The 22,496-nt window shown below is 50.8% G+C and overlaps 2 protein-coding genes and 1 long non-coding RNA gene across 14 annotated transcripts in view; 1 reads left to right on the top strand and 2 right to left on the bottom strand.

Moving 5' to 3' along the window:
• Positions 1-17,503, bottom strand: AKAP8 (A-kinase anchoring protein 8). 6 transcript variants are annotated; one of them, XM_023625312.2, is made up of 14 exons: positions 17,097-17,503; positions 14,963-15,001; positions 13,513-13,545; positions 12,732-13,008; positions 11,830-12,313; positions 11,204-11,333; positions 10,915-10,961; positions 9,748-9,781; positions 7,773-7,860; positions 5,670-5,811; positions 5,206-5,299; positions 4,615-4,745; positions 3,483-3,578; positions 1-1,689 (listed from the first exon to the last, which is right to left on the bottom strand). In XM_023625312.2, the coding sequence occupies exons 1-14, from the start codon at positions 17,113-17,115 to the stop codon at positions 1,207-1,209; spliced, it is 2,097 nt and encodes a 698-aa protein (XP_023481080.1). In that variant the 5' UTR covers positions 17,116-17,503; the 3' UTR covers positions 1-1,206. The 6 variants fall into 6 exon arrangements, with proteins under 6 accessions (XP_023481080.1, XP_070102605.1, XP_070102601.1 ...); XM_070246504.1 differs by having other exon boundaries at positions 17,183-17,404; XM_070246500.1 differs by having other exon boundaries at positions 12,781-13,008; positions 17,097-17,187.
• AKAP8L (A-kinase anchoring protein 8 like) overlaps positions 17,503-22,496 on the bottom strand; it is a 25,954-nt gene continuing 20,960 nt past the window's right edge. For 5 of the 7 annotated variants that reach the window (XM_023625315.2, XM_023625313.2, XM_070246506.1 and 2 more), the window contains 2 exons: positions 17,978-18,073; positions 17,503-17,885 (listed from right to left, as the gene is read on the bottom strand). In XM_023625315.2, the coding sequence (XP_023481083.1) occupies positions 17,574-17,885; positions 17,978-18,073 (408 nt within the window). In that variant the 3' untranslated portion in view covers positions 17,503-17,573. Of the gene's footprint in view, positions 17,886-17,977; positions 18,074-18,242; positions 18,345-22,496 lie in introns of those variants that run through there. The other 2 variants (XR_011430438.1, XR_011430439.1) reach the window with 2 other exon arrangements.
• LOC138919899 (uncharacterized) lies at positions 17,884-19,800 on the top strand. Its single transcript, XR_011430441.1, has 3 exons — positions 17,884-18,224; positions 18,582-18,646; positions 19,336-19,800. It is a non-coding gene; the product is annotated as an uncharacterized lncRNA (long non-coding RNA).

Below are 22,496 nucleotides of genomic sequence, written 5' to 3' on the forward strand. Positions count from 1 at the left end.
TTTTCTTGCTTATTGAGTTTATTTTAGTTCTAATATGGACTTTTTCATAAATATTCATCTCACATCTCCAATAAGGCTCCTTGAGAGCAGCACTCATCTTATTTTTATAGGAAATTAGCACCTGGTACACAGTAGATGCTCACCAAATATTTTACTATCTCTTTTCTAATAATTTCCCACTGGCCAATACTTCCCCAAATGTGACAGACAGTTCGAAGGTTTACAGGGAAACAGACCCAGCAGTATTATCTCAAAAGGGAGGTATCTTCCAATTCTTTTGATTACATGAACACAGAACTGTTGCTTGCTGCCCTTTAACACGTGCTAGCCTTCCTTTCTCAGACGCAGAAACCTCCAAAGCAATAGTATTTATCTAAATGAAATATGCTTATTTCATTACACTCATTGTTTTTACAGATAGCATCTACCTATAGCAATTTATATTGGTTTTTCATTCATGAGAGTGACATCAAGTTTTCTTTTTAAATATAAGTAGAAGTAACTCATTTTAAAGGAAAAAACCCTGAAGTAATGCAGAGGTGGAAAACAAATGAGGTAAAAAAATTGTAAAGGTCATTCACAAAGGACTAAAGATTGGGAAACAATGCCCAAGGCAAGGCGTCCTCATTCTTGAGGGGCAAGTGGGTGTGCTCCCAATGGTGCAGGTGTGTCAGATTCCTCAGGCCTTTGAGCAAGTTCATGGATGTGACAGAACCATCATGGTAACAAGATTCTGCAACATCTTGTGAGAATCACATACTATATAGTACGCTACAAAAGCAGAGGTCGAAAACGGAAGCCAAAGCAAATTCTTGAAACTTAAAATCCTTTATAAAGCAAGATATATCCTAGTATTGAGCTGCTCCCAGAAAAAATAATAATAAAAGGGCATTTAGCCAGTGGCTATATTTAACAAGTAAAGTATCATCAAAATCGAATTACTCAACTTTAATGATTTCAACTGCAACGTAAGAAGAAACGTCACTGCTGCTTCAGGGAATGGACAACTTCTGCAGCCTTCAAACTGAGGCACAACGCTGTATGACAAGCCCGCGAGGTACACTTTTCTGAAGGAAATGGCTGGGTCTTTTCAGCAAAATAAGTTTTCAGCATATTCCAGTAACACACACTCTAGTACTGCTTACAAACCAAAAAAGAAAGAACAATGCATTATATATCACATCCCTTGAAACAGGGAAAAGAGGATCATTCTGTGGGAAGAGTATCTTTGGACTCTGCATCATTTTGTTCCACTTCGGCTTCTGTGGCACCTGGGGCAGGAGCAGTGACTGCTACAGTGCTTTCTGCCTCTGCTGCCAGGGTCTCTGCTGCTCCTCCAGCCTCGGCAGCTTCTCCTCCAGCCTCGGCAGCTCCATCTCCAGCCTCACCTTCGGTGTTGCTCTTCTCAGGCACCATTCCACAGGGTGTCTCCACTTCCAGCAGCTGTTCAAGGTGGGGACCACTGGTGGCCTCCACCGTGTCCATGGGGCCTTCCCCTTCAGCCAGCATTTCAGTACTCTCTGGGGCAGGTGCTCCTTCCCCATCTACTGCTCTCACTGCTGCCGTAATCACCTCGGCTAATACTTCTGCAGCCACCTCCTCAGGTGTCTCTTCCTTATCCTCACCTCCTAAATTGTCATCTCCTTCAATTTCTGGATCAACGGCTTCAGTGGTGAAAGGGTCTTCACCCTGGCCAAGAAGACGAAACACAAGTCAGTGTAATCTAAAGAACTGTCCAAATGAGAAATGGAAGAAGGCCCAGGTTGCTGGGAGCTTGTGTTTTTATGATGGGCAGCATCAACAAGAGAAACACTTACTTAAACTATATCCGTGAGTTAGTCCTACAGGCTCTTGGAGCCTGACGCAGAAAAGACATCTCAGAAAAGCTTGACCAGAACTATTCTGCACTTTGTATTCAAATGCATAACCATGAGGTAAAGTCAAAATACCTAGGATTTCTTAACCCAATTAAAAAAAAAAAAGCCTCATAACAGGAAGTTAAAACTTTTATTTTTTTGAGGAAGATTGTCCCTGAGCTAACATCCGTGCCCATCTTCCTCTACTTTATATGTGGGACGCCTGCCACAGCATAGCTTCACAAGCAGTGCGTACGTCTGCGCCTGGGATCCCAACTAGTGAACCCTGGGTCACCGAAGGAGAATGTGCGAACTTAACCACTGTGCCACCAGGCCAGCCCCAAAACTTATTTTTTTTTTGAGGAAGATTAGCCCTGAGCTAACTACTGGCAATCTTACTGTTTTTGCTGAGGAAGACTGGCCCTGAGCTAACACCCGTGCCCATGTTCCTCTACTTTATATGTGGGACACCTACCACAGCATGGCATGCCAAGCGGTGCCATGTCCGCACCCGGGATCCCAATGGGCAAACCCCAGGCTGCCAAAGCGGAACGTGCAAACCTAACCGCTGCACCACTGGGCCAGCCCGCCTCAAACTGTTTTAAATGTTAGTTTCATTTAAGCTCACAGCCCTGGCACAAGGGTTATCCCCATTTTACAGATGAGGAAATGAGACCCAAAGATCAGTAACTGTTCAGGTCAAAATATTAAACAACGACCGGTCAGGATTCAAACTCAAGTCTGCCTCTCTCAGAAGCCAAACTTCTCACGACCATATGCTTGAACTGTCTCTAGGTTAGATAAACGAAACATTATCACTATCAGATCAGGAACTGTGTTTTAAAATACAGTATTTAGAAGCTTAAGTCTACACCTGACTGCAGAGACTTTAAATTTGTTTAACCCACAAAGGTAAAACACTCATCTGTCATAGTTCTTAAACTGGGTATTTAAATTCTATGTCTTTAACGGATGGAATGAATTGTCAAGTCCTGAAGCATTTAATCACTGAGAGGAGAGCTAACAGGTCCTGTCAGGCTGTGCAGGAGCCTGACTACCAGTCCCAAAGGTCGAAGTCATGGGACCGAGCGTATAGCACGAGCTTCCCGAGGAGGAACCAGGGGCTCTTCCGACCAGACTTCTCTCCAGGGCACCCTCTTTGGGGTTTTTTTACTCTGCTCCTGTAACTACGGCTCAGTGGTTGTGGCGCATCTGGCTCTTCCCTCCCCTCCATCCTCCATTTCATTGTCACTTGGCTCTGCCAGCATAATCTCTTTTTAGTTTCTTTCTTGGACAATTGTCATCTACCCTGGTTTTTTTTTTAAAGCACCTTACCATTATTTGCTCAGTATTTTATGGATAGATAATGCAGGTTTCTCATGGTGGGAGAGTGAGCACCAGCGCACAAAGTAACCAAACAGGACCACAGCCCAGAGCTCCCAGGCAATCACTGAGTCTCAGAAAATCCAGCTGTGGAATTCCCAAGCCTGATACGTTCCAACGTGCCTCAATTCTTCAAAAGACTCAGAAATGCTACATACTGCACTCAGGATACCATTTCATACTCATACACTTTATCCTCCTTTTCAAAAGCTCTTCCTGTCCATTGGACTCCTAAGCACAAACCTTGAGGTATTTTTCCAGCATCTTCACTATATGTCTGTTGTTCAAAACGCTCTTAGCCACATGGAGACTTGTCTTCTTGAACTGTTCAGCAGCCAACTGCAAAGGGAACCAAACGTGGGCTTTTAAAAATGTCGAGAAACAAGAGAACACACCAGCCAGGTCACATCGAGTTCCCTGAGATCAGCCATATGTAGAGACAACTAATATCTTTCTTCACTATGGCAAATCCCAAATGCCAGAATCTGAGAGTGTGAGAAGAAGGTACTAGAGAGACATCGGAACTGAGACTGAAACTGTAGAAAACCTGATAATCTGAAAGATAAAAGCAGACACACCGCTGATGTCCAGGTACCATGTGTATAGGCCAGGATGAAACAAACATTTACAGATCTGAAGCTTTGTGGACTAGGTAGGGGAAAAGGGCAAATTTTTTCTTTATTCAATTTTTTCAGTTATATTGACTTTATAATAAGTAAATTCAACAGCAGAAGTACCAATACTCCAACCATTTGACTATTTTACAGCTTGACACATGCATACAATAATCCCTTGTTTAATACAGTGCTTTTTGGCTGATCTTTAATAATACTGGGAGATGGGTAGGCAGGTATTGATAGCTCCATTTCTTAGATGGGTACACTAAGGAGAGAGATCTAAACCAGGGCTCAGCAAGCTAGAGCCTGCAGGCCAAACGTGGCCACACCCATTCCTTTACTTACTGTCTGACCTGCAAAGCCAAAAATATTTGCAATTGTACCCTTTACAGAAAAACTTGTTGACCTATAGCTAAATTTTTAGCCTCAGGCCCCATCAGCTAGCAAGGACCAAACCAGCCCTTAACCCTGGGTCCCCCAGGTCACTCTGCTGTGAAGGGCCCTCACCCTTAGCTTGCATGAAACCCAGTTTGTCAGCAACGGGGGCATTCTACTTGTGTGGGTTACAAGGAACATTCTCAAACCAGGAGAGTTTCAGCCACTGTATTTAATCCATTCTAAGCAATAAATTTTAGTAGAAACTGGGATGCATCTTACAATTAACTGATGAAGTGACAGACTTGACGGAATATGGCAAGAGCCCCTCAGCAGGTTGTGAACCTCACCCACTGGCAGCCCTGCACCGGGAGGGGACTCACCCGGCGGTTGTGATTGTGGTCAACAGAGTGCAGGTGCCGCTGCAGCAGCTGGTGCTGTGCGGGGATCAGCATGTCGCAAGCCAGGCAGTGAGCAGCCTCGATCTTCTTGAAGAAGTGCTCCTGGCCAATCCCTGTGGATGAAACACAAGTCTTGTGGGGTTTGGGACAGCATACAAGCGATGCTTTCCTCCCACTCCTTGACACAGCCCACATGTTCTCCCTGCAGTCCTCTCCAAGGATTCTGTACGGACAGAATATGAGACAGGCAGTTGCCTGCCCTCCAGCAGGACGGTGGGGTCAGAACAGCCAGCCTCTACACCTGGGAATTTTAAACTTCAGACTTTTCTCATCCTTCCAGTCCTTTCTCTTCATACAAAGGAGGAAAAAACTTCAGAGTGCTTAATATCACTCCGGTGAGTTGCCTGCAGAGCCAGGATCCACATGAGGCCACACTTTGAGGGTTTCTTTCACCACTAAGTGCCCCTCCCATGAGTCTTCATACCACGTCTTCAGCAGCCCTGTGCTGGCTCCACACCGCGGTCACCTGCCTTAGTACCACGTGGAAGGGTGCACCCCAGGATCACAACTCACCTTTGAAAGGATCTGGCTTTGGTTTTGTGCTTTCCTTCTCCATCAATTCCTGACGTCGCTTCTCAATTTTCTTATTCCTGTTTACAATGTATTCCTAGAGGGGTTGGGGGATGGCACCAAATGAAATGAGGAAAGGGTGGCACATGTGGTTATTTCTCAACTGCACCAGACGCAAGTCACTAAGGGTGGCTGCCAAGTCCCTAGTAGATGGCAGCCTTGTCTCAGCTGCCCTGAGGGTGGGAAGATGGCTGTCCGAGCAGCTCTGTGGGCAGAACGAGTGGGAACTACAACGGCTGGAGCTCAGCTGTTCCTCTGACTTGGGGACTTCTGCACTGTCATTCTGCAAAGTGAAGCCTTTTCCAAGTGGAGGCCTCCTTCTTCCCTTCCCCTTCCCTTCTCCGGGAGGGACCTGCCACCTGTAGGATCACTGGGAAACACCATAATGGAGGCCGCGTGTGCCTCACCTGGAGGAACTCCACTGTCTTGTCAGGCAGTTTGGTGCTTATAAACCGCAGTGTCTCTTTATGAAATTTGCTTTGCAGATGCTTCTGGATTTCCTCATCTTCAAAGCTACGAAACTTGCACACAGAACAGGCAAACTGAATCCTGGAGAAACAAAACAAAAGAAGAACTGATACAGGGATAACCAGTTCATCTCTGGTTAGAACTAAAATGGAAACGAGAAGCAATTTCTGAACCAAGACTTCTGACTTCTCATGGGGCATCAGAGTAGCAGTTACCCCAAGTTTCCCCATCTTAAGAATGGGAATACAACCTTACAAGTATTTCTGGAAAATGACTCATGTGGCAATTTACTACCATACCACTCTTTCTAGCCCAAAAGCTGACAAGAGAACACCCTAACATGGAGAGTTTTCAAAACTGTGGACTCCCTAAGGCCTCCAGCCCACTGCCCTGGAGGCCCAGCACCTCACTCCATAGCTTCTCAGATGTGTTTCTTTGTACAGCCACAGGGTGATACAAGGCAATCGCAATTTATGGAGGAATTCCTGAAGCCCTCACACAATTCAAAACTCATATAGCCTAAGATCAATTCTCTCCTGGGACTCAACGTAAAGACACGTCACGTCAAAATCTACTGAGGTTCCTTTGTCATGTGCTTCCAAAATCTCACCAAATACAATCATGCTATACAGCAAGGGGAGAGTGGCTTGCAACCCCCAGGCCCCAAAGTGGGGCACTGCTTCCCTCAGCTCTGCCGAGGGGCCTCAGGCCCTTCTCGGGGAAGAGCGCAGGCCCTGTGGCACTCGGGATTCTTCCCCTGCAGACTCACACTTCTGCTGGCCCCCAATGCCTGGCTTCTGATCTCTAGACAAGCACAAGACACATGCTTTTGCAGATCCCTATGAGAGAGGCGTGGAGGAGAGTCTCCCAGGCCCTGTGTATAGGACCATCAGGAAGCCACCAGAGAAATGTACAGTTCACACCTCCCTGCTGCATTTTCACCTCCTCTGTGACAACTTCTCCAAGTCTCTGAGGATCCTCAGTCACAAGGGTGGAGTCTAAAGAGTCCTTTAAAAATGTCATCTCAGTTCCCACATGGCATGAAAATAGATCTAATCTAGCCATCACTTATCTATCTGTTTAAAAACAAGAGTTCCCACTAATTTCGATAACACTTGGAAGCTCCCACTTGTCAGTTACTGGTTTCCCAGACTGTACTGTTAGCTCTTTTGCTAAGCATTTCTTTGCACAGGAAAACCACTACCCCATTTGAGCCTTAAGGGCAAGCAGTCCCCTCAAGTTATAAAGAGAACCTGTGCTAAAGAAACAGCTGTGTGTGGTCAAGGTCTCGGCAACCGAGTGCTCACATGGCCACCAGTGGTTTACGTTTCTAGTCAGCAGACGATCACTGAACAGGGAGAGAGGCACATGGTGTGGTCACACCAACACCCTCTGGCCTCTGTACTCCTGCATTTCTTTCTGTATTTAGAGATGAAAATCTTTATTTTTAGATTGGCATCTAACATCTATTACCAATCTTCTTTTTTTTCCCTCTTCTCCTCCCCAACGCCCTCAAGTACATAGCTGTATATTCTGGTTGTAGGTCCTTCTGGTTGTGCTATGTGGGACGCCACCTCAGCATGGTCTGATGAGTGGTGCCATGTCAGCACCCAGGATCCAAACCAGCGAAACCCTGGGCCACCAAAGCTGAGTGCACAAACTCAAGCACTCGGCCACAGGGCCGGCCCCACAAAATCCTGACTAAAACGTCTATATGTATATGATTGCTAGGTCGAACTCCAGAGGTGGTCTGGATTTGGACAAGGCACCCAAAGCACCTTCTTAGCAGCTAACAGACACAAGCCAAGGGATAAGGGAACTCCCCACAAGCCTGCAGGAGGGCATGTGAAGGCCTCATAGACCCCTTGGCAAGGACGTGCTTCCACATTTGTTTCCCAAGTTTTGTCTCCCACCAACATGACTAGGATTTCCCAACAGACACCTGGAGTCAGATCAAACCCAGCTCTCCCTGCATCATGGAGCGAAGACGGACGAGCTCAAGAGCTTGAGAGAGCCCAGGTCCAGCCAACCTCCCGCCTCACCTGTCAGCCGCTCGGTCTCGCATCCTGTCTCTCCTCCTTTGCTTTTCCCTTCTCTTCTTCATTTCATCATCCTCATCGTCCTTCTCTCCTGCAACAGAAATGCCCCTTCGAGACATTCTGAGAAGCTGAACACCGGGGCCTTGATGGGGGCCGCCGCTCAGCCACCGCACCCCACGCCCTGCCGCCACCTTCACAGGGCAGGGTCAAGACACCCTGAGGCACCAAGGGGCTGTCAAAGGCTCCCAACAGGGATGGGCCTTTGATGAGAACTCTTGGGAGCTCCCAGGGGAGTCACCTCACTCCCCTCGTGGCTAATAAGGATGGCTTGGGTCAGGGACATGGCCCGCCCATCCCATTCACACTGTGGCCAACCTGCTCTGTCCTCCCTGTTCTGCTTTTCCAATCCAGTGCCCTACCATTGGGCCTTCTCCCAACATCACTTAAGGAGAGAGAAAAGTAATTCTTCCCAGATAAGGAGGCAGCAGCTGGAAGGCCTCGGAAAATAAAGCAAGCCGCTTGACCACCCTCCATCCCACCTCCAGGTGGACCATGACGACCGTCCCGTCGGCCTCCTCTGAACTAGGGCCTCAGCAGGTCTGACAGTCCTTGCTGGCCCGAACTCTATCTTCCACTCACAAAACTGCCAATCTAGGGCTTTCCCAGGGCTACATGGGAAGCAATCCTAGAAACAAAAGTGGGAAGAGACCATTCGGTCCTCCGTCTGTCCCCTGGGGCCAGTGCAGGAGCTCCTCTGAGAGCCATGCAGCCCAGCATCCCAGCGTGAGGCCAGGCCAGGTCACGGTGGCTCAGGGCCAGACACTGAAAAAAGGTTGGATAAGCATCTGAACTGTAACCCCTACCCCTGATGCCAGTCACGAGACTGTCCCACGAAGATGGCGACCGGCGTGCGCTGCTCAGAAGCCTCTCAAAAGGGCGTGTGGGATTTTTGGCAAGAGGTCACTGCCTGAAACTATTACTGCTGTTTAATAGCAAAGTCATCCCAGGTAGGTAGCAGGACCTGCGCGCAATAAACATGTCACCTTTGCTTTAGCATTTACCCTGCTGCAAGAGCTACTAAATGCTGTGTGTGGTCCCATGCTATAGACATAATCACCACAATGAATGGGGTGGGGGAACCTCAGAGGGCTGGCTAAGCCTGAATACCTGAGGGAAGGAGCAGGGGCAGTGGGCCTTCAGAGTTTATGGGAGCGGAGCCAGGCTGCAACTGGGGGGAACCAGCCATGGACCGACGATGGGAACAGGGTGAGCTCAAAGGCCATCTTGGCTCAGCTGCTGCTCTGTGCCCCCGAGGGGTTTAACTTTGCTCTGCTCTTGCCACTTGGGAGTCTTAGGTCTCTGCACTGGGAATGATGAGACCTGCTGAGCAATGATCGCCTCTGGAGGATCTGGGCCAGATATACCTCACAGGCCTCCCCCGCCCCGAGCTCCCAACACGGGCAGGCGTCCGAGCTCCATCCCACACAGCAATGTGCACTGCAGTTGTCAGTATCCCCGCCACACAGAGGCTGAGAGCCCGACCCTGGGCTGGCAACTGAGGGAACTGTGGACAGAATGAAGCCCAGGAGAAAACAGTACAGGGACCTGCATTGGCCAAGGGGGAACAGAACAGACACCTGGAGGGCACCTTTTCTTTGCTCCCTTGCATTTCTGACTCTCCCTTCCCTACGAGTGCAAGCTGTTGCAGACACCCAGAGGTGAGATCCCCCTTTCTCTGTGAAGCCTGCACTGAGCGAGGCAAACAGACCAGTTTCCAGCAAGTGCTGCTCCAAACACTGGAGCAGAGAGCACCATGGCCAAGGCCCACCCGGTGGCCACAGCCCCTCTTTTGCCCTGAGCCACCAGCGCCCCTCACATCCACACCCCAGGCTTGCTCAGAAGCCCAGCCGGGAGTCAAGCACTGAGTGGCAGCCAGGCAGACACAGGAGAGTTCAAAGGGCTACTGGGCGATGCCTACCTCTCTGCCTCCCCGAGTCGAAGAATTCGTCCTCCTGAAAAAAGGCACATGCAAAATCAGGCAGTAAGGTGGAGTTTCCAGAACTCTCCACAACCAGCCCAGCTCCCTACCAGCACCTGGGAGTCACTGTGCCACCAGGAACACAGCTCGTGTGTTAGGACAAGTCTCAGGGCTGTGGGATGGAGGCTGAGCGTGTGCTGTCACGACTCCTGGGTACCTTCTGAGATTCTGTTACAGCTACCATGCTTTTTATTAACGCCGCTGACCCTCTTTCAGTTCTTTCTAAAGCTAAAGAACAGCTTCTGGCGAACATACACCTGCACAGCTCTGCAGGTGGGAACGCCAGGCACCTGTCCATCAGCCAAATATCAAGAAAGCCCAATTTGTAAGATGTTACTTCCAATGTCCTTTACTGAAAATGGGCTTTATCAAATTTCCCAAGCCGTTTGCTTATATTTACCAGGGGTAGATAAAAGCAGGGGTAGATAAAAATGATTTCTCTAACTGAAAATTGAAACAGAGCCCATTTCTTAGGCATCGAACGGGAGATTAAATCAGCAATCAGCAGATACAGAGATTCCCAGACTCAAGATCTAAGCCAGCCAGACAGGGAGTGAGCGAGATCCTTGGAAAGGATGAAAATTCACTGTATCCTGCCCCCTCCCTGCTTCCCCAAACCCATCTGACCATCAAGAAGCACGTGGACGAAGCCTTCCCACACCCAGCTCTCCAGGCCCTACCAAAGACCTGGGGCGGAGCGTGCAGGGAAGGCAAGGCTCACTGCCTGGGTATTGGCAGGGCCCTGGCTATGGGCGACTTGAAGGCCTGGCTCTGGGTCTGGCCGTGATGAGCGAGGTGGAGCAGCTCAGCACCAGCACGGAGCTGGCAGCAGGCAAGTTCCCAGGTTGTGTCTGGGAGCCTCAGCCCACACAGCCACTGCACTCCCCGTGTGTGCGGCCGGGTGTGTCACACAAGGACACAGGAAGGGAAGGATTGCTACAAAGGGAAAACTCTTAAAACCTAGCTGTGAGTCAAGCTATTAAAGCCACTCACTGGGAAGAGTTGAGTCTACCACACCACTGCTACCACCTCTTTGTGAGAAAAACGCTAAAGGAAGTAAGAGATCCTGCACTAGAAACAAAGGTTAGTCAGTAAGAGTGGACTTACACCCCTGAATTCTTCATCTCCCGACCGGAAGTCACCAGCTCCATCATCTACCAGACACAAAGGAAGAGGGTCAGCCCCTAGGCAGTTGGCTCACTCCATTTTCACCCTCCCAAGCTCACTGTCCAGAGGGACGACACCTGTCCCAAGTACAATGGGGGCTATGGGAGCATGGGAGACACATACTACCCTCGAGTTCCTGCATGTCTACTGCACAAATAGGCGGCAGAGCACCAAGTATGCAACTGACCCATCTTACACCCACCTGGGCCTACTGGCCCCTTAGGCGTACCGTTTTCAGAAACATCTCCGTCGCTGTCAGCCCGGGCCTGTTTAGCATCCGGCTCATCATAGATCTGCAACTGCTTCCGTTTCCTGCCCATGCTGTCTGCGCCGAAGTGGTCAAACCCTCTCCTCCTGGGCTACAGACACAAGCATATGTCAATGTACCACTGACCTGGACCATTAAGATACCCCAGAGAAATGAAGAATGGAGAGCTTCCAAGATCAGAGAACAAAACCAGAAACGGTCTTTTAAGAAAACCAAGAACGGCAACATAGTTGAAAAATCTCTCCCACAAAAGCTGTATGCTGAGTGAAAGCAGCCAGACACAAAACACGTCATACATAGTGTATGACGGCATTCATATGAAACATCTAGGACAGACAAATCTGTAGATTAGTGGTTGCCAGGGGCTGGGGGAGAGAACAAGGAGTGACTGCTAATTGCAAATTTCTTTCTGGGTTGAGAAGAATGTTCTAAAATTAGTGGTGAAAGTTGCACGATTTTGTACATTTTTACTGAGTCAAACTGTACACTTAAAACTCAGTGAATCTTACAATATATGAATTTCACCTCAATAAAGCTGTTTAAAAAGAAAAACAAAGACGACACATTAGAACTTGGCAAGGGCTTACCGGATCCCTCATCCGGGTCTGGGACCGGACACATCCGTAGGGCAAAGAGCTGTCATAACTGCCCACCCCTTGCATGCCCATCACTCCGAAGTCAGGGGCCATGGACTGGGAGAAGAGGGATGGTGGCGGCCTGCTGGGGGAGGGGCCTCCAAGGCCCCGCCCACCCACGTAGTTCAGCTCAGTCCAGGGAGCTGACAGGGGCTCCGACGAGGCCTGAGGTGGCATGAAGGGCTCGCTGCGCATGAAGGTGCTGGGGTTGCTTCGGTCCTGGAAGCGGCCCTGGCCCCGGCCGCGCATGAAGCTATCAAGGGAGCCCCGCTCACGGGCTGGGTCCCGGCAGTCGCTGTACTGACCGCCAAAGCCACCATTGCGGTCAGGCCCCAGGTCAAAGTCATAGTTGTAGCCGTAGCTGGGGCGGTAGGGGTTGTGCTCGGGCAGGCAAGGCCTGGAGTCATAGGACTCGAACGACTGGAAGCGAAAGGAGCTGCAATGAAAGCACAGCCTGTCACCACACTCGGAACCTCGAGGCCTCCACCACGCTGGCTTTCCCAGGCTCAGAACAGCAAACCAAACCCCCATCACCCCTCCTGAATGCTCTAAAGGCAAAACAGACCCACAACCCCCAGAGCATTGCTGAATGAGGGGCGTGGAACACTCGGCCACAAGAGTGTGGAGGGTCTGCGAGGTGCCTGATGCAGAAATAAGGAGTCTTAGCTGACAGCCGTGACCTAAGCCCCAGCACTCAGGAAACCAGCAAGTCCTATTACGATGTCTCTGCCCCAACATTGGCCCAACTCATTCACTCTACGCTCGGGAGGGAGCCAGGGAAGAGCCCTCCCTGGAAAAGTGGGTGCCCACTCCCATCTGCACAAAGCCGGGGAAGGGCTCAGGTCCATAATCACCTCTCCCGGTCCTGCATGCCCTCCCCACTGCTGCCGCTCCCGCCCCTGCCTCCTTCCTTGGACATCATGTCCAAACGCTGGTTGATCTTGGCAATGAGAGAGTCGGAATTGTCGGTGCATGGCTCTGGGCCATAAGAAGCCAAGTGTACTGCAGGGCCCCCAGCCACTAGACCATCGCTGGCCTTGGCGGCCTCCCATGAGGTTGGGCCATAGCTGTAGGTCGCTCCTGTGGTAACGCTGGTGTTCTGGGCACCATAGAAGTTGTAGTTTTCATAACCTGCCAGAGAAAGGAAGAGCCAAGCTGGGCTTCAGCAACCACAAGGCCAATCCATGGTGGACACATCTGGGGAGAAGCACTCACTGCCCACAGGGAAGAAGAGGGTCATGAGACCAAGTGCCGCAGGCATCACCCCACACTGCACACATCACCTAACAAGAGGCAGGAGGAGGAGGGCGGGGGCACAGCCACAGCTCTGGGCGAGGGGTTCTGTGTACCAGATCCGAATACTTGCTCCCCACCCAAAGCCAGACGTAGCTTAGAGCCCAGGAATGGCAGCTGGGGCTGCTGACAGACACAAGCACAACCCCACCCCACCCCCCACGACCCCCACAAGCTCTGGAGGCCAGCCCCAGCCCTCAACACCTCAGGCCCAACCCATTGAGCCTTTGGGAGAGCTGTGAGCACAGCTAAGATGGGAGATAGGGGTCCCTGAGTCCCAGCCCCTCTGGGTGGCTGACCAGAGGCCCACTCGCCTACCCGTGAACCCTCAGAAGGGCCTACCTTGCCAGCTGGCCACACCACTTCCATATGCACCTTAGAGGAAACAAAAACACACAAGAGCTTTGTTTGCAGGACAAAGGCACCTGAGACACCATGCCCCCAACCCCTGCCTGGATGTTGAAAGACAGCTGTCACCTCACTCCACTACCCATGGGGCCAGGGCTGTGGGTGGCTGTGGCAGTGCTCATGAGGGCCAGGAGAGGCTGGGGCCCCTGAGCTGTAAAACTCCTTTCCCACAGAGCACTCAGCTGAGCACACTCAGGGCTCCTCTCCTGGGCGGGGCAATGAAAAGGGCACGCAGCCTTCCCAGGAAGCTTGTTCAGTGCAGGCCGCCAGCTAGGCCAGGCCCCCTGGCAGAGCCCTTCTGAAGTGCCAGTTCTCACCAGGAGCCAGAGCTCAGGCACCACCGACAACATGGAGAGTACATCGAGCAGTGGAAAATCGCGTCCTCAGAACTGAGCAAGGAAACTGATGTGCCCAAGTGACAGGTGACAAGGAAGCCCTCCTCCCAAGAAACTCAGTGACAGGTGAAAAGTGACCCCACTCCCAACAGTGCTTGAGGCAAGTCCCAGGCTCAGTAAACGAAGGAACCCTCGTCCCAGCCCCTGAACAGATGCTGGCAAAAAGCAGAAAACCTCATCACCTTCAAACACGCTGAGCATCCTATCTAGACTCCAGAACAGGGTCAGCAAACAGGTGCCTGGCCAAATCTAGCCCACCGCCTGTTTTTGTACTGCCCGTAGATTAAGAATGGGTTTGAATTTTTTAAATGGTTGGGGAAGAAAAAGAGAAAAAAAATCAAAAGACTATTTCATGACATACGAATTTTGACATAAAATTCATCATTTATAGTTTTGTCAAAACTCAGAACTGTACAACAGAAACTGAACATTAAATGTAAACCCTGGATTATAGTTAACAACAATGTATCAACATTGGTTTATTACTGATAACACATGTATCCCACAAATAAAAGAAACTATACTAGAGGAGCGAATGGAACTCTGTGTATCTGCTCAACCTTTTAAGTCTAATTCTACTAAAATATAAAGTTTGTTAGTTGTAAAAGTCTTCTATTATGCCCTCAGCTATTTACTTGGAGTAAAACACGTTATTAAAGTAAAGGCTACTTTATGACACGTGAAAATTATATGATGTGTAAATTTCAGTACCCACAAGTAAATATTGGTGCACAGCCACGTCCACTTGTTTATAAGTCATCTGTGGTGGCTTTTGCACTACAGAAACGTGTGGCCTGCAAAGCGGAAAAGATTTACTACCTGGCTCTTCACAGAAAAGGTTTCCCAGCCCCTGGACTAGCCCTACCCCCACGTCAGCCTCTCTAGGCTACAGTCCCCCGTCCCTGGGACAGCATCAGGAACAGCTCTGTCATGCTGGTGCCTTGGGCGGCAGGGAGCCCAAGCCTCCCCAAAAAGCAGGTCCCACTTACCCTGGGTGTTGGTGGGTCCAGCACTCCATGCCCCATAGCCTGTGAACAAAAGACCTCTGAGTTAGGATCCTATTTTTCACACCAGAATATGGGTGCTTCCGAGGAGCCTAAAGGAATCTCCTCAGTGCCAGCCTTACCAGAAGGCAGCACGACGACAGCACTGTCCTAAATGCCCACAACAGGCTAAATACATCACCACACTCCACCTGCTTGAGGTCAAAGCAAAAAAAAGAGGAGAGGGAACTGGTCTCCGGGCCAGCTCTGCCCCTTGACGGCTGAGGGACACTGGCCTAAGCCTCAGTCCAACTGAGGATGACACAGGATGAGTCACCAGTTAGCCTGGCCTTTGGACACAGTCCCCCATCCCCCCGATACCCAGTTTGGCCCACCCACTGAGCAGCCATGAGGACCCCATAACTGGGAACAAACTCCAGAATTTGGAGACAACTATGCCTCTCTAGGCCTCACTTCTATGTGATAGGAAGCCTCTAATGCTCCTGAGCCTTCCAGTCCCAGGGCTCCAGCCTGGCCCTAAGGCATCCAAGTGAACTCTTCTCTCTGTGGCGACTCTCTTCCCTCCAAGCTCCCCATGGCAGCATCTGTCTCGCCCCTCTTCATCTGTGTCCCTGGAACCTAGCAGACTGGGGAACAGGCGGCCATCCACACCTGTCAAATGACTTCACCTTTATGAAGCAAAAATGTATCCCTGCCTCCATTCCCAGAACTAGCCGTGTGCCAACTATGTGGCAACACATGACACCCACTCAGCACCCATTAGCTGTCATTCCCAAATGCCACTCATAGATTAGGAAACTAAGGCTCAGAAATTAGGGAACTTGATTCAAAGTCATACTGCTGAAGCCGGCACTCTGCAGGCCACACAGCCGCATCTGTGCAACAGAAAGGCAGAGCAGCTACTCTAACAGCGAGTGACCCCTTCACCGCAGGGCACTGGTCTAACTAAGTGGCATATGCTACTCACGTAACCTTGCCACGACCCTTGAAATAGGTACTACTTGCCCAGTTGCACCCAGAGATTCCAAAAGCCGTCACCTGCCCAAGATCTTGGAGCTGGGGAACGGAAGAACAAGGACCCGAACCCAGATCTAGGTGCCTGCAACCACCAAGGGAGCAATGACAAGGCTGAGCGGGTCCTGAGACACGTCCTACAGAAAAGCTACAGGATTCCTGCAGGCCACAGCATCTGAGCCTGACCGGTTTACCGGGAGGAGGAGGGTGGGGGCGTGGGGCGCGAGGCAGGACACCTGGCCGAAAGATCTGGCGGGAAGGTGGGCGAGGAGGGGGGACCAGTCGGACCGGAGGGAAGACCGGCAGCCGGGCGGAGCTCCTCCCACCCCGAAGACACCGCGCACAGCTCCCCCCGCCCGGTCCCCGCGGACGCCGCTGCCTCTGGAGCAACCACTTCAGCAGCCGCCGCGGCCACCCTCAGACTGCCTGCTCGGACCTCGCACCCCGGAAGGGCCGCGCCGCACGTTCCGGCGGCCCCGCGGGCGCCCGAGCCGCCCAGCACCCACCAAGGCCTCCCAGGAGGCTCTGCTTCTGGACACGCAGGCCACCAGGGGCGCCAGGAGCAGGCCCCGGTCTGTCCGCGCCGCAGCGCAGAGCAGGGGGCACGCGGCCCCGCCGAGGCCGCCCTCGACCACGCCGCACCGCACACGGCTCCGGGGCGCGCGCCGCGGCCACGTGCACCGCGCGGGAGACCCGCCCCCGCCCCGCCCCGCCCGGCCCCGCCAGCCCGGCGCCGCCATTTTGTGGCGTCTTGCAGAGGGGAGGGCGGGCTCACGAGCCGCGGGGGCGGCGGACCGGCCCGCCCCGCGGGGGCCGAGAAGTAGAGACGGCCCGAGCGGCCCCGGGCGACCCCTGAAGCCTGCCGCGCGTCGGCCCGCGAGCCCCGCCGACCCCTCAGGCCCCTCCGGCCAATCCGCACGCAGCGCCGGGAGCGACGGCGTCGGGGTCCAATGGGCGGCGCGCGCGCCCCGGCCGCCTCTCCGCAGGCCGCGCTGTGGCGGCCGCACTCCGGCGCGGGCCCGGGCCCGCGGCCTTCCGCGCGTCGGCGGCTGCGCCGCCCGAGCAGCAGCCGCTCGCCCCACTCCGCGCCGGCCGCCGTACCCACCTCCGTAGCCCTGCTCCATGTCTTCGTCTCGGCCCCCCGGCAACCCCTTTTCCTAGGCTGCCGCAGGACGCATGCGCTCAACAAACCTCCCGACCTCCAGTGGAGACCAAGCGCACACGTCACTCCTTCCGCGCGCTAACATTGGCTGGCTTTCACGCGGGCCCACCCCTGTCGCCCCAGCGGGCCTTCCGGTTGCTGGGGATCAGCGATCACAGCATCTTGGGACTTTTGGTCAGGCCGCGGGGCCTCGCTGCACGCAGGCGCATTCTCCCTCCTTCCCGCCACTGGGGCGCAGGCGCACCTAGCACGCCAAGTCCCGCGCGCAGGCGCACCCCACCCGTCCGCACAGTCCCGGCTCCCGCCCCCGCCGATGGCGCCGCACACCGACACACCAACGAGGCGGAAGTGGAGGGGAAGAACTTTATTAGGCTCGGCTTCCGCTCTCAGCCACGCGGGTCCCGCCCGCCCCGGTCCGGGTCACGGGGCGCCCCCTCCACCCTCCTCTTCGTCGTCGGCCTCCACGTCGAGGCCCGGGATGCCGCGGATCTGGCGCTGCAGTGCCCCGCCCAGCAGGGGCACGGCCTCCTCTTCCTCCTCCGGGGGAGGCGGCGGCGGCGGAGACGTAGCCTCGGGGGCCGGCTCCGGAGGCACGGGGGGCTGCGCTGGCGCGCCCTCTGCACCCTCTGCGCCCCCTGCCGCTTCGAGCAGCGCCCCCTCATCCAGGGTGCCGCCCTCAGCCTCCTCCTGTTCCTTCTCCTCCTCGGGGCTGTCGGTGAAAGGATTCTCACCCTGCGGGGAGGGGCGCAGATGCTGAAGGGAGGGAGGATCCCCGGGCCGGCGCTGGGGGACCAAGGCTGGGGACCGGCCAGGCCGCACCTCACCTTCAAGTAGCGCTCCAGCTTCTTGCTGATAAGCTTGTTGTTGAGGATGCTGCGGGCCACCATGAGCGAAGACTTCTTGGACTGCTCCATCATGAGCTGCGGGCAAGGCAGGCGGGGCTGGAGAGGCTTCTCCGGGCGCCGGAAAGTCCTCCACCCCAGACCCGGCCAGAATGGCGGACCCCTCCCACACCTGCACACCTCCCTCCGCCTCGGGGGCTCAGCAGTGACAAGGATTCCAACCAGACGCGTAAGTCTGTAAGTGTACCTTTGGTACAAGTGTGGGATCACTCTACCAGCATGGAGCCACGGCCTGATGTGATCTTTCTTCAAATGTTCCATCCTTCCACACCATACTTACTGTGTGTAACTGGTTAAAGACATACGTCTTTACAGCTGTATTTCAGAAATCTGATTTGCTTATATAAAAAACTACAAGCAGTGAATAAATTAAGAAACCTACCAAAAGCCAAATGTGCAACCCATAACAAGGAGCCAACTACCCTAATATGCGAGGAGCTCTTTAGGATCGACAGAGAGGATAGAAAAGCAGGAAATACAAATGTCAAACAGGATAATTAAGTGATATACGTCTTTTAACCCATAGGATTCCCACAATGAAGAATTATACCCAAAACGGCAAAGCTGAAAAGAGACACTTCTACCCGGCTGGTGAGAGTCAACTATTCACTTATTTTCTGGAAAGAAGATTGATAGAATGTATCAAAAGTAAAAACTTGTCTCAGTAATTCCCTCCCAGAACCTATCCTAAATTTAAGAATCGGAAACATGCATGAGTACTGGTTGCAGTAGTGAGTACTGGAAAGCACCTAAGTGTTCTTCAGTGGAGAAGTAGCTAGAGAAATCGCACATTCAAAAGAACAGCACCCAGTCCTTAAACTGGGCTCATCTGCCCCTGGGACACTAAGAAAGGTGTGTGATGGGCCTGACCCTTTTTGTCTGGGAGGATTTGCACCACAATGCTAAATGATTTCTTCACAGGGCACAGGCAAATCTCACTTTCATTGTCAGAAAGGTAACGTGTAAAGCCATAAGCAGAAGGAAAATGACAGAGCTCTTCTGCTTGGGGTGGGGGGAGTCTGCCTCCAGGACCCCCACTGAACCCCAGCCAACTCTTGACTTCACATTTCAGAAGGCCATCTCACTTGCTGTTTCTACTCCCTTTCCCCATCTGCACTTTTTATCTTTACACATTTTCTCTACTACTTGGGGAAAATTTTAATAGACCTCATGCATGCTCAAAATCAAACAAGTTAAAGAGGCACAATTAGGATACTAGGACAGACCATTTCCTCAGCAACTCTTTCTCACTTGCCAACGCGTTATCCTCCTCCCTCTAGGTGCAAAGATGGACACACCCCAACTTGGCCAAAGGAGCCACGTTTACATTGTTTCCAGATTTCTGCTACAATAACCAAAGACCACAAGAAAAATGTTAAATACTTCCATGCTGGTGCTTTTCATTCTACCAAACACGCTCCCCAAAGTGACAGCGCCTCAGTACTCTAAAAAAGTGAAGTCGCGCTTCCTCCACCAGTATTCAAACAATGTCCTCATCCTCTGCCTCCCCGCCAGCATCAGATGTTATCACTGGTGGATATTTTTGCTTTAGGATGAAAAAGAAAACAACATATGCTGCCTCCTGTGGCACCTCCCTGCCCACCAGCGAATCTGAGTGCTCTGATACGTGCACTGGGCCACCTGCCCAGTGTTTCTATGAGGTCATCTCCTCCATGGCCTCTGGGTTTCCTGGCTTGCTCAGGAAGGCTTCCCGTAACTTCAAGGTAAATAAATAATCTTATAAATTTTGTTATCTTTTATTGTTCACATTTAAGATTTCTAGAATTTAGTATATGGTATGAGGTAGGGGTCCAACTTTCCTTAGAAATTTATGAGATGAACCACCATTTCTTCTATTGAACTGACATATAGGTCTGTAATCCCTTACCCACAAATCTGAAATCCAAAAGGAAAAGTTTGCCCCTAAAACTCTTTTGGCGGCAGAACACAAGATCTTTATTTATCCCACTTGGTACAAGTCACTTAAAGAATTATTGATGCTTCAACTGCAAGGCATTTTCCAAGATCCTGCTGGGAGTGTTAGTAATTGTTACCATGTGGCTGTTGCTGAAATCCAAAAATTAATTCAAAAACATCTGGCCCTGGGGTTTCAGATAAGGGACCTGTACTGACTTGGACAAATACTAAGTTCCAGAACATACTGGGATCTTTCACGAGACTCTCCTCTGGTTTCTCTGTTAGCACTGTGCAGTATCACTTTTTTGTTTTTAAATTGCAGTGGCTCTGTAAGAAGTTGTATCTGCTAACAGAAGTCCCTGAACTCCCCTTTGTAGAATTTTCTTGGTTATTGTTAGACTTAATTCTACAACGTAAAACTTTAAAACAGTTTCATCCAGGAGCCAGCCTGGTGGGGTAGTCATCAAGTTTGTGTGCTCCATTTCAGCAGCCCAGGTTCGGATCCTGGGTATGGACCTATGCACCACTTGCTCATCAGGCCATGCTGTGGCAGGCGTCCCACATACAAAAGAGGAAGACTGGCACAGATGTTAGCTCAGGGCCAATCTTCCTCATAAAAAAACAAAACAAACACACCAATTTCATCCAGTCCCCTTAACTGTCTACATTAATATGGGGAGAACTAGTTTTTGTTTTGTTTTGCTATTAAGTTTCCCATCAAGAGCACAGTATGTTCCTCCATTATTAAAGTCTTGTTTTATATCCTTGGAGTTTAAGATCCTATACCTTTCTTCTTAAATCTTTATTCCTAGTTGCTTCATACATTTTGTGGTTACTGTGAGTAGATTTTTTTCCCATTAACGTCTCTAATTGGTTATTACTAGAATGGAGTAAAGCTACTACTTTTTGTATGGTATCTTGAATCCCACCCCCTTATCAAATTCTATTAATTCTAAGACCATTTTGCTGGAATCATTCATTTTCTAAGAATATAATCATTATTTGCATATAAAGTTTTCATTTCTAGTATTTTATGCTGATAACGTTACCAATTTCTTATTGAACCATCCTTGTATTCCAGAGACAAACTTTACTTAGTTATATTGTACAGTGGTCCCCCCTTATCTGCAGGGGACCCAAGACCCCCAGTGGATGCCTCAACCTGCAGCTAGTACTGAACCCTGTATAGACGGTGTTTTTCCTGTACATACACACCTATGACAAAGTTTAATTGGTAAATTAGGCACAGTAAGAGATTAACAATAATAACAAAATAGAACAGTTATAACAATATGCTGTAAGAAAGTTACCGCAGGTCTTAGCAACCTCAGCATATGATTTTTTCCCTTTCCTTATTAAGTCAAGAACTTTTACCATTTCACTTAAAGGAAGCAATTTATAGCTTCTCTTTGGCATACCCGAATGGCTGGCATTGCCACTCTTGCGCATTGGGCCCATTAAGTAAAATGAGGGTGACGCGAACACGAGCACTGCAATCCTACCACAGTCAATCCGATAACTGAGACGGCTAAGTGGCTGACAGACGGGCAGCATATGCAGCGTGGACACGCTGGACAAAGGGACAATTCAAGTTACAAGCAGGACAGAGAGGGACAACTCGAGATTTCATCACGCTCCTCAGAACAGCATGCAGTTTAAAACTTATGAAGTGCTTATTTCTGGAACTTTCCATTTAGTATTTTCGGACTGTAGTTGATCACAGGTAACTGAAACTGTGGAAAGTGAAACTGCAGATAAGGGGGGACTGCTGTATTACACATCTGAATCACTACTAGATTGATAGTCACTAACATTTTACTTAGCACTTTTATTATTTGGTAATAACCTATGGTGGGCCGGCCCCGTAGCGAAGTGGTCAAGTTTGCGCACTCTGCTTCAGTGGCCCAGGGTTTCGGTGGTTCCAATCCTGGGCGTGGACATGGCACTGCTTGTCAGACCATGCTGAGGCGGCGTCCTATATGCCACAAGTAGAAGGACCCACAACTAAAATATACACAGCTATGTACCGGGGGAGGTTGGGGAGAAAAAGGAAAAATAAAATCTTAAAAAATAATAATAACAACGACCTACAGTTTCTACTAATCTACAGTTTCATCTTGGTATTATCCTTATCAGATTTTTGGAATTAAGGTTAAAAGGGCTTCCAAAAAATGAATTAGAGGATGGACTTCCAGCAAGGCAGTCCAAGAAGCTCCGCAGACCTGCTCCCTAGTGAAACTGAAGAAAACTGTTACAAAACCACCATTTAAAGTCTCTGGAAATGGTCCCAAGGACATACAACAAATGAAGAAGCATTTAGTGAGGAAAAGCTACCAAAACTGAGTAAGAGGACATGAGTGTGGTGGTTACAAAAGGACTGTTGCTTCCTTGCCCTCCCCAGCACAGGACGATGGAAACTCCACTCCAGACACTGCAGCTGAGAGCAGAGGATTCCCTCCCTACCCGCTGGTCACAGATGAGGGCTGTATCCCCCAGGAGAGAATGTGAGCATTTCTCATCTTGC

Source organism: Equus caballus, chromosome 21 (assembly GCF_041296265.1).
Source record: "Equus caballus isolate H_3958 breed thoroughbred chromosome 21, TB-T2T, whole genome shotgun sequence".
NCBI lineage: Eukaryota > Metazoa > Chordata > Mammalia > Perissodactyla > Equidae > Equus > Equus caballus.

What these genes read in the sequence shown, in the direction of transcription:
- AKAP8 (XM_023625312.2), bottom strand. An exon ending in TGGACCCACCAACACCCAGG is followed by an intron (nt 13,546 to 14,962) that starts GTAAGTGGGACC and finishes GTTTCCTCTAAG; the next exon opens with GTGCATATGGAAGTGGTGTG. An exon ending in AGACAGTGGAGTTCCTCCAG is followed by an intron (nt 5,300 to 5,669) that starts GTGAGGCACACG and finishes CAACCCCTCTAG; the next exon opens with GAATACATTGTAAACAGGAA.